The following is a 12,315-nucleotide window of genomic DNA, read 5'->3' as shown; positions in this document are numbered from 1 at the left end:
GTAATATAACTGTTCATTCTCGTTTGAAATAATCAATTATATTTTATCAAGCATGAAACTATATTTTCAATAATTCGAAATGAATTTCATAATTAAGATGAAATATCTTGTTTATTAATTCGACGTTGTTTAAAGACGATTGGCAACAGAGCAAAGCGAGAGAGATAGCGATATCCGCTTGTTGAATGATAGACAAGGATAGCAATACCATTGCTAATCAAACACTGCTATTATAACGTGGACCTCGCCAGAAAGAAACCTCTTACACCCAGGCAGGGGAGCGACCTCGGCTGTCAAGCAGTGGCGTTTTTCGGCCGCTTACCACATCCCCTATTAGGAGGTATTGTCAGGGGAGAAATAAGGGCGCCCGTCAACCGGGCAACGCGAATCGCGTGCGGCGAAGAAAACACCCAGCTGCCCAACCCTCATCTCCTGGCCCTGACACACATCTTCTGACACTAGCCAGCTGTAAAAACTCCAGGAAATCCATAAGGTTAGTGGAACTTAGATACGTACACAATATTATGGAAATTTTAATAAACTCTTGAAAAGGTATATTTCTTGACTAATCTATATATATAAAAGCGAAATGGCACTCACTCACTGATTGACTGACTGACTGATTGATTCACTCACTCGCAGAACTAAAAATCTACAGGACCAAAAACGTTCAAATTGGTAGGTATGTTACGTTGGCCCTTTAGAGGCGCACTAAGAAATCTTTTGGCGATATTTCAACTCTAAGGGTGGTTTTTTAAGGGTTTAAAGTTCGGTTTAGCATGTATATTCTTCTTATTCCAATATCTTAAAAATATAAATTGAAATGTATTACCATATGTAATATAGAACTATAATCTAGAGAGAGTACCTCTTCGAAACAGTTGTTCTGGAACTAAATTAAAAATTTTGTCAGGTTGGCATTAAGTTGAGTCTACATGCAGGCGAGCGAAGCGAGCCCGCTGATCTCATTTTTGGACGATCCAGTCGGGTGTCCAGGGGGTCTAGATGGATATGGCGAGCGAAGCGAGCCTGACGGCTAGTAAGATATATATATTGAGAAATAATTATCATTAAACGAAAATACCAATTAAATGCTGTAAATCACCCCCAAGACTTTTGCCATTGCAAATACTGACAACAGGTTAACAACATATAGTGAGGTTCACGTTATAATGGCAGTGTTTGATTAGCAATTGTATTGCTATCGGTCTATCATTCACCAAAGCGGATAGTGCTCCTCTTTCTCGCTTTGCTTTGTTGCCAGATTGTCTTTTAACAATGTAGAATTAATAATTGATCACAAATAGTTTATCTTAATTATGAAAATTCATTATCGAATTATTGAAAAATATAATTTATTCTGAATAAAATATAGTGATTATTTTAAACGAGAATGAACCGTTAATACTATTATCATCAATAAACCTGTATCAGCTAACGTATAGAAGGCATTGACAAGACAGAGGATCGGCAACGTTTTTCTCTATCTTTCTCCACTGCAATATTACTTTATACAAAATTCCTCACCGTTCAGGAGATATTTCATCTAGTGATGTTCACGTTATAATTATTATAACGTGAACATCACTAGATGAAATATCTCCTGAACGGTGAGGAATTTTGCAAATATGATTCCAGATTCGTGTTTCTCGCATCAAATACCAAAAGATCACGGAGTTTGAGCGATTTTTATTGTTCACAAAAAAAATTGATGAAATCCATGTACTAACGTGAACCACACTGAGACGAAAAGTATCTCAGATTTGGCTTAAATTTGCACCATCGATAAAGCTTGACCTGAGAAATGTCAGAGCCAAATTTGGCACCACCAGCTACTATACAGAGTGAGTTATAGAGCTGCAAAAAAAAATCAAATTTTCAAATGGTCATATCTCTTGAACGGTAAGGAATATTGCAAATCTGATTCCAGATTGTGTGTCTCGCATCAAATTCCAAAAGATCACAAAGTTTGAGCGACTTTAATTTTTCACAGAAAATTGATGAAATCCATGGACTAACCATCGTGAAATACACTGAGACGAAAAGTATCTCACATTTGGCTTGTATTTGTACCATAGATTAAGCTTGACTTGAGAAATGTCAGTGCCAAATTTGGCACCCTCAGCTACTATACAGGGTGAGTTATGGAGCTGCAAACATAAAATTTTCAAATGGTCATATCTCCTGAACGGTAAGGAATTTTGCAAATATGATTCCAGATTTGTGTTTCTCGCATCAAATACTATAAAATCACGTTTTGCGAGTTTGAGCGATTTTTATTTTCCACAGGTAATTGATGAAATCCATGGACGAAAAGTATCTCAGATTTGGATTAAATTTTCACTATAGATAAAGCTTGACCTGAGAAATGTCAGAGCCAAATTTGGCAACCCCAGCTACTATACAGAGTGAGTTATGGAGCTGCAAACATAAAATTTTCAAATGGTCATATTTCCTGAACGGTAAGGAATTTTGCAAATATGATTCCAGATTTGTGTTCCTCGCATCAAATACCATAAGATCACGTTTTGCGAGTTTGAGCGATTTTTATTTTCCACAGGAAATTGATGAAATCCATGGACTAACCATCGTGAACTACACTGAGACGAAAAGTATCTCACATTTGGCTTGTATTTGCACCATAGATAAATCTTGACCTGAGAAATGTCAGAGCCAAATTTGGCACCACCAGCTACTATACAGAGTGAGTTATAGAGCTGCAAACAAAAAAAAATCAAATTTTCAAATGGTCATATCCTTGAACGGTAAGGAATATTGCAAATCTGATTCCAGATTTGTGTTTCTCGCATCAAATACCATAAGATCACGAACATTGAGTGATTTTTATTTTTCATAAAAAATAATGAAATTCATGGATTAACTATCGTGAACAACACTGAGACGAAAAGTATATCATATTTGGCTTAAATTTGCACCATCGATAAAGCTTGACCTGAGAAATGTCAGAGCCAAATTTGGCACCCTCAGCTACTATACAGGATGAGTTAAGGAGCTGCAAACATAACATTTTCAAATGCCAATGAACGCTAATATTCCGAAATTATTTGTCAGACCTTATAAAACCTGAATCTCACTGTAGCTATTCATGGACCTTGATAAAGTGACCTTTACTGACCTTAACCAATAGCGTTTCGAGTTCAAGGTCGGCGAATCGCCTGCCGAGACACATGCGGCGTCCGAATCCGAACGGAAGTGACGCGAACGCGTGGTGAGCCTCGCTGCGTGCCTTCAGCCATCTTTCCGGCTCGAATTTTGCTGCGTTTGCAAAATATTTGTCGCTGTTGCTGATCACGTAGTGCTGGAATACCACTTGAACCTACCAATCAAAACAGCACAAATATATCTGAAAAAGATTTTAAGAAATACCAGCTGATCTTTTCCACCAATCATGTATTAGATTTCAGGCCTACACTGCGACGTTGCAATATCGTAGGCCGCGGCCTTGTATTAGAGGTGGCTATGATAATACTCAATCATAAGAATAATATATTGGCTATCAAGGAAGTGTTAATACATTGTCACAATTTTCAATTTGTTGCACAGATGAGAATCAGCAAAACGAGACACTCAAAGAATAGATGCTGTGGAAATGAGTTTCTTGGGCCGAAGTTGTTGTGTTTCAAGGATGGATCGAGTGAGAAATACGAAGACAAGGAGCAGAATAGGGGAACTGGACACAACAGTAGAGCAGATTGAAAATAATAAATAAATAAATGCTTTATTCAACCAATAAAATAAATAAATTACATTACAATCACATTCAAGAACACAAACGCATTTCACAATCATTAAACATTAAATAATGAAAAAAATATAATAACAGAACCCTATGTGTAGATAAAATAAATAACATAATACAATATTTAAAAAATAAAATAAAATAGGATATAATAATGATGATAATAACAATGAAAGGTAAGTGCCCTTGAAGAAATATTAATGGTTCATCCCTCTTCAAGCATAATGCTTGTGCTGAGGGATGAGTCGCTTAACATAATATTTTATCTTGGACTACAGTACAATAAACCAGAACACATTCAAACAAACCGGAATATCATTCAACTAAACAAAAAACTAACTACAACAAAATGAACTAAAAAATCCTCCAACAAAACTAAAATAAACTGAATCAACTGTGTTATACGTTTACACTATTTGTTATGAATATTTTAAACATTTGTACCAATATTTAAAAAAACGAAACAGAAAATAATTTTTTAATCACAAAGAACTATTTTAACAAAACTAAATTTACAATCTATTTTGGTATAAGAAAAATCATACCTATCCATATCTGATCTAATCTTATAGAAGAAAATAAATAGAATAATTTTCTTCATTACCGTATTATATTAAAATTGTTTTTTCAGAGTCACTGAAAATTAAATGAAACTGGTATATAAAATCAAAATAATGATAATGGACACAGTGAGAAAAACCAACAGAATGCATAGAAAGAATAAAAATCAACAAAATACTGCACTTCACGATCATTAAACATTCAATAATGAAATAATAAATAAACAGAACCCTAAGAAGAAAATAAAAGAAGCGCCTTGTATGGTTAGGACATGCACAGAGGATGAGAGATGAGAGGTGGCCCAAAAGGATACTGAATTGGGATCCACCTGGAAAAAGAAGGAGAGGTAGACCGCCCGAACTGTGGAACAAACAGGTATATACTAGTATGAGGAATAGAAATCTGGTCCAGGGAGACTGGAATAATCGCAATAAATGGCAGATGGGATGCGAAAACAGCTGGAGCTGTAAAATAAACTCGCTTATTATAATTCACTTGTACCAGTGATAATTACCAGTGATTGTAATTATTTTGTACCAGTGTACTTTGCACTGGTACAGTCCATAATTCAGTATGGGGGGGCTGTTATAATTCCCACTTGGAAGAGCTTTTCATAATTCAAAAATCAATCATTAAAACAATCTTAAATAAGCCTAGACTTTTCCCAATCAACCTGACTTTTGAAGAGTTTAACGTGTTGACAGTTAGACAGTTGTATGTAATGAATGTAGTGAAGTATATATTTAAATATAAAAATAATTTCATTTGCACTAATAATACTATCATAATCAATACAATTTAAGACCCACCTCAAATAAGTACCTAATCTATATACTAACATTGAAAATATTAGAAGACAACTCATATATTTAGCACTAAAATTATAAATAAAATTCCTGAACAAATTATTAGCTGTGCCAAGATAACAAAAAAGTTAAAACAGATATCAATGCTTGGATCAAAATTAACTACTTCTTCACCTTGAGAACTATAATAAGTTAACAGAGAACTTTCTGATTAGTGCGCTCACTTCCCCTACTTGTGCTCTATCACATCCTTTCCCAATCCTTTCCAAAAATTCAAGGATCAAAAGCCTCCTATGACATGGATAGCCATAGTGGAAGAACTTTTGATCCTCTACCCTTCTTCACCACATAACATGTATAAATTGCCTTCTAATATTGTATTGTGTTCTCATATATATGTTATTTATTTTATACTGTAATGTTTTTTTTATTGATGTAATTAATTTTATTTCATATTGATGTATCTTATTGGTGTGTGTGAATAAATAAATAATAAGCACAGATGAGTTCTTCTGTCGACTAATGCTTGATTCCCACATGACAGTGGTATCAGCGAACTTGTCCAGTACAGTGATCAGTTTATTTCCCCCCCCCAAAAAAAAACTAAAGTTTTTGAGTGAAGATTTTATTCTAGGGATTAGTGCCACTCAGCCCGGCTGAGTGAGTACGAGTCTCATTAGAACTCAGGAAAATAATATTTTCACTGTAGTGGGTCACATACTACAGTACACTGGTTTGTGGGAATCCAGCTTTTTACAGTAATGAGAAAAGTTTTCATCATATCTTGATAAGTAATATTAGTAATTAGAAATGGTTTGAAATTGACTTGATGTTTGAACCTCAGCTTCAAAATTAATGTTAAATAAAATTCAATAGATTGAATGTTCAAACAAATAATGTGAATGTTTTAAATTAATAGCTTTATGAGGAGAAACAACAGTTATTGAAATAACTCTAATTGTAATAGGCAATTCTAGTGATAATATAGTATAATAAAAATACTAATAACTCACCCCTTTTGGTATCAAGTAGCCTCCTAGGACAATGTCATTTGTGACCAGTCTTCCATTGCCTATTACTACTGGGTACATCCTGAAATCACAAATTGAGACTTGTTTATTGTAGAAAAGATAAATATTTACTAAAAGTTGATGTAATTGTAGAACGTGTATGTGTTAAGTCTGATGTGTATAGTTATATACATTACTAGCCGTCATGCTCGCTTCGCTCGCCATATCCGTCTAGCCAGGGGGCTCCGCCCCCTGGATCCCCGACTAGATCGTCCAAGAATGAGATCAGCAGGCTCGCTTCGCTCGCCTGCATTTTCCAGCATTTTTATCATATGTAAGGACAATCCAGTCGGGGGTCCAGACTAAACGTCTGGCTAAACGGATATGGCGAGCGAAGCAAGCCTGACGGCTAGTAATATAATTCCCAGGATTGAAGTAGCAGTGCCCAATCAATTTTTTCCGCGATAAATGCATTTAAATCTTCAACTTGGTGCCAACCTAACAAGTCAACTCAACTTATGCCACCCTGACAAATTATTAATTTAGTTGCCAGTTACAACTGTTTCGAAGAGGTACTCTATTTAGATTATAGTTCTATAGTAACATATGATATGAATTTCAATTATAATTAAGAGACTGGGAGAAGAAGAATATACATGCTAAAAGACGAACTTTAAACCCTTAAAACACCCCTTAGAGTTAAAATATTGCCAAAAGATTTCTTAGTGCGCCTCTAAAGGGCCAACTGAACATACCTACCAAATTTGAACGTTTTTGGTCCGGTAGATTTTTAGTTATGCGAGTGAGTGTGTGAGTGAGTGAGTCAGTCAGTCAGTCAGTCAGTGAGTGAGTGCCATTTCGCATTTATATATATAGATTTGTATGTATAAAAATCAAAGTAAATGGATTAGCAATGCATCACTAAAAATCATAACGAAATTGTCATAATTCTTATTCAATTTAATTATTGCTAATTAGAATATTCAAGACATATTACAAACTCTTTATAATATGACATATCATTAAAAATACAAATATTATTCATTCAATAATGTCCCTTAATAAGTTTATTATAAGTTATCATCCTCATTAAAAGTAACAGACTCTTGTGGAAAATCAAAAAAATATTATTAATTTATTCATGAAAACACATATTATATATAAATGAGTTTGGGAAGCAGTTGTGTTATTATTTCAACACTATAAGACATCAATATCATCATCATAGAAAGAGCTTTTGATTCTCCAATTGATTCATATTTACAATGATTGGATGACATATGAACTATATAATAAGCTTAAAATAAAGATATCTTATTCAGGCGTTCCAAAAGCAACCCTACGAATACTGTGTACAAAATGATTATCAAGTTTTTAGGAACAAACTCAATAAAGATATCACACTTGCTAAACGAACTTATATAATAAAAAGCTTCAATGATTCAAAAAACAATATCAGGAAGAAATGGAAGTGTATAAATGGTAGTTTAGTCGATCATCTGACGTCTCAGATAATAGAATCCTTAAAGACTTCTCTCACAAATTCTCAAATCCAGACCAATTTGCTCAGCCTTCGCGGATTCTTTCATAACAAATATTAGAAATACTTCCCATTTATGTCCATAATTCTTGATGACTCTGTTTCAATCCCACCTAATCACAACTTTTATCTAAGACAGCTACTATTCAAGACATTAAACAAATAGTTCATGAAATGGATAAAAACAAATCTCCTGGATTTGATGGTATAGGAGTATTGGAATTGCAAATCCTTGAAGACTATCTTTGCACTCCTCTTGCCGCATGATCAACCTATCTATTCTAAAAGGCATTTTCCCGACTCCCTGAAAATTCAATAGTTAAACCAATTCATAAATCTGGTGCACGTGATAACTTCAATAACTACAGACCACTCTAAATTGTCAGTACCAGAAAAAATTTTGAAAAATATTTTATTACCAAATTAAATAAATACATACTCCCAGAACAATATTATATCTAATTATCAGTATGGTTCCAAAAAGGAAAATGCACTGAATCACTTCTAGTAATTTTACACATAAAATAACTACTCTCCTGAATGACAGATATCATGTTCTTGCGCTATTCATAGATTTATTCAAAAGCTTTGATACACTTATCATAGGATACTTCTTAAGAATTACTTATATTGGAATTACTGGCAATGTATTGAAATTGTTTGAGAGCTATTTGAGTGATAGACACTTCATGGTTAACCTAGGGGGCAATCACAGTGGGTTATATAAATGTGACAATTTTGGAGTTCCGCAGGGAGCATTTTAGGTCCCATTTTGTACAATATTTATGTGAATTCAATTTCCAAAGTAATCAGACATGGAGGAAGTATTGATGTATGCTGACGATACTGCTCTGATTGTTGGACATAAGAATTTAAAAGTGGCTGAACAATTAATCAGTTTGATTACAACAGAATTCTGAAATGGTCCCATGACAGAAATCTTATAATCAACAGGAAAAAACTGTACTAATGCACTTTAAATCTCCACATCTAAGATGCAACGTAAATCCAACTGTATTAAGCCACGCCTGTCATTTGCCTTCATGCGAATGTTTCTCAGATCTGCACTTGTCCGCCTCTTACTTTAGTAAATAGTACCCGTTACCTTGGCATTATAATCGATAGCAGCCTGAGATGGTGTCCTCACATAGACTACATTTCAAAAAACTTCAAGCGCGCTTAACGCAAAAGTATTTTATTTGCATAAAAATATCACCCTGATTGCCTATATCTAATTTATAAGTCCTTGATGGAAACCAATAATTAGATATGGCATTGAATCATGGGGAAGTGCAGCCGATTATCTTTATCTAGAGTTGAACGAATACAATCAAGAACATTAAAATGTATAACTACCAGAATTCCGTATGGTTAAAATATTGATGTTAATATGTTAATAATATTGATCCATACAACCCCGTAGCTTACAAAAATTCTATCATACCTTATCGCCCAAACATTCTAACTTTCAAAATTGTAATACTCCACAGAAAATTTATACTATAGACTCTTGCTCCTCCCTCACCCTACAATTTAAGATCTCCATCAATATAGTTACCCAGATTCAATAATATTTATGGTAGAAGATCCCTACATCATGTAATTCCCTACTTATTTAACAGACTACCTCCAATATCGTGATACTCTAAGAAGGATGTAATGTTGTATCTCAATAATAACAGCACAACATTTATAAAACTAATAAATTACAACGTTCACATAATTTTAAGAAACGTCAATTTAAAAAAACAGCTATTTGCTTACATTATTAGAATTTTTCAATTTTTGCTGGCAGAAGTTTTGAAATTTTCCTTTTATTGTCACTGCCGCCTGCCTCAACGATAAAAATGTACTATTACTTGTGTAAAATTTTTTTTCCCTTTTCCTATATTTCATTCCTTCTAATAATTTTTCATTTTTCCCTTTTTTTCTTAATTCTGTATCAAATCTGATGTATATTTCTTATTTTATTTTTTCATTTGTTTTCTTTCAATTTTTACTTAAAATCTTTGAAGTGTAATATTTATTTTGTCTAAGTTTATTTATCTTTTGTAACTCATTTTTTTCCTGTAACTGGGCACCCGCCGAAAAACCTTTGGTTTGGCAGGACCCTTAACTGTTTGTATGGTGAATAAAAATTTTGATTTGATTTTTTAGGTCTAATAATTTGAATTGAGTTGTATTGAATTTTGAATTTCCAATGTAAATTCATTTTACCTGAGTGTTTCTTTTATACATGCGCGCAGATATTTCATTTCATCAGCATTTTACTGGTCAGTTTTGCATCTCCGGGAACAACTTTGTCGATTTCTTTGACCAAAATTTCTTGTTTATCCTGATTTTGGCTCAGCTGGTATAGAATTGAGGCTACTGCTGCTGATGTCTAAAAAAGAGAGAGAAAAAATACATGAAATTCAATGAATACAATAGAATAAATGAAGATAGAAACATAATTCTCAAAGTAATAACGGTTGATAATTCTAGTATTTGAATGGAAGAATTGCAAATTTATTGTCAATCCAATTGTTAAAGCAGTTCTCGTATTCAATAAGTATGTAACTCACTACCTACGGTACTTATCAATATTCATATATTCCAATCTTCCCCTTGCCAGTGTTTTTGCCTCACCTACTGTAGTCCTACTCATGCATGTGACATAATTAATCTTCATTTAATAACTATTATTTATAATATCATGCATAAATATATCATTTCGTTATTATTTATAATTAGATAATTGACTTTTCCTTAATTTTCTATGTATGTATCTCAGTTTAGTGCAGTAGCATATACTTTTGTATGTATGTGTTTTTGGCAAATAAATTCATCATTTTCATTTTATTTTCACTCTATTCTTCATTTGATAGGCTTGCATGCTAACAAACACATACAAATTTTGAAATTAATAAAGAGATCTCAGAGTAAGTTGATACATTCTTGTGTTCATTTTCACAAATCGCACATCATTAAAAAAATATATATGAAAAATGAAATTATATCATTAAGTATTATTGATAAAAATACTTGAAAAATTATTATATGAATTGTCAAATGTTATGATCAAATTCAGACAAGCCTGTATGAACTACAAAATTTGTGTCTTCAAATTTTACGTTCACCTCTTATTATATTTTAGTATTCATTTTTTATCCACTTGAGACTTTAATAATGTTATCCGTTTGTTTGAGAGAAGAAAATGACAGGCAATCTGATTGACATTGTATTTTATATAAATAGCTTTTGTTGATTGTGATTTTCTTCTTTTTTATTGAATACTAGTAGGTAACTGGTGCTCCGCAAGGGTCTATTTTAAAACTTGACATAGTGGAATTTTTAAGAATTGAAAATAGGCTTATAACCATCCTTGGCTAATTAAGAATCTATATGCAAAAATTCAAGTTAATCAGTTGAGTAGTTCAGACGTTATGATGCGTCAAACATGATTCTCCTATCCCGTACGTGTATAAGCCAGTTCTTTACCTTATTATAGTATAGATACTAGTACTGTAGTTCTGTGAACAGCAGACCTCGCGCTCAATAAGTTACATTGGCCTGTTGTTATGTTTTCTCAAAGTTAATAAATAATTTATCAATTTAAAATGTCTAGAAAAAATCTTAAATAAACATAGAGTTTTCTGTCCTATCGTACCGTGACCTGTCGTCCCGGAATGTGAGTGTGAGCGCAGATATCAGGTCTGGCTGCAACTGTCTACAACGTAGATGGAAAGATACAATTTTCAAGTTGTTCGATGTTTTTGAACGGGTAGTATTATAGTCAACTGTCTACTAACGTTGATGGAAAGATAAATTTTCAAGGTGTTCGATGTTTTTGAACGGGTAGTATTATAGTTCACTAGACAGCTGATTTATGATGAATAATTCTATAGTCTGATTTTTACGGTAATATTAGCGTATGAAGGAGGCTCCTTTTTCCTTTTATATTATCCTTGAAATGCAAAATTTCCAAAAACCTTGTATATACGTCGACGCGCAATTTAAAAAGGAACATACCTGTCAAATTTCATGAAAATCTATTACCGCGTTTCGCCGTAAATGCGCAACATATAAACATTTAAACATTAAGAGAAATGCCAAACCGTCGACTTGAATCTTAGACCTCACTTCGCTCGGTCAAATATTCATAAATAGATGAAAAACTCTCTTTAACATTGCACATTCATCATCAGCTCTTACATTTTAACAGTTGTATAAATTATAATTGGAACCGTTTTGGGCTTGAATCTATATGATATAGTACTTTTTTGAAAGTCAGTTGTAAATAAATAAATTTACTCACTGTATCAATTCCAACTAGGAACATATCGAGAGCTAGGGTAACAGCAACTTTAGTATTGTTATCGTTGAAAGCTAGCACTCTCTCAAGCACAGAAGAGTCAGCAGTGCATTCCACTCCTTTCGCTTCTATGTCTTGCATTGATTGGTTGATGTACTTTTGAGTTATCCTGAGAAAAAAGACGATATTTATCAATAAAATGTTACAGTCAACCAGTCTATCAATCAGGATTGCTTTATAGTCAAGATTGGTTAGTCAAGAGTCCATATATGTAATGGTCATATTCAAATCAAATCATTTATTTCGCCATTTAAAAAACAATCACAAACAAAGAGCAAATCAAA

General features: G+C 33.2%; 1 protein-coding gene across 1 annotated transcript; it reads right to left on the bottom strand.

The window, feature by feature from the left end:
- Positions 1-3,096: 3,096 nt before the first annotated feature.
- LOC120356284 (probable cytochrome P450 49a1) lies at positions 3,097-12,165 on the bottom strand. The gene is given in 5 exon segments (XM_039445200.1): positions 3,097-3,337; positions 6,141-6,219; positions 9,895-9,937; positions 9,940-10,060; positions 11,975-12,165. Coding segments are annotated over 5 exon segments (618 nt in total). The 5' UTR covers positions 12,113-12,165; the 3' UTR covers positions 3,097-3,100.
- Positions 12,166-12,315: the final 150 nt, after the last annotated feature.

This window comes from Nilaparvata lugens, unplaced genomic scaffold (genome assembly GCF_014356525.2).
Source record: "Nilaparvata lugens isolate BPH unplaced genomic scaffold, ASM1435652v1 scaffold6386, whole genome shotgun sequence".
Classification (NCBI taxonomy): Eukaryota; Metazoa; Arthropoda; class Insecta; order Hemiptera; family Delphacidae; genus Nilaparvata; species Nilaparvata lugens.
This window is presented reverse-complemented; position numbering and strand designations above follow the sequence as displayed.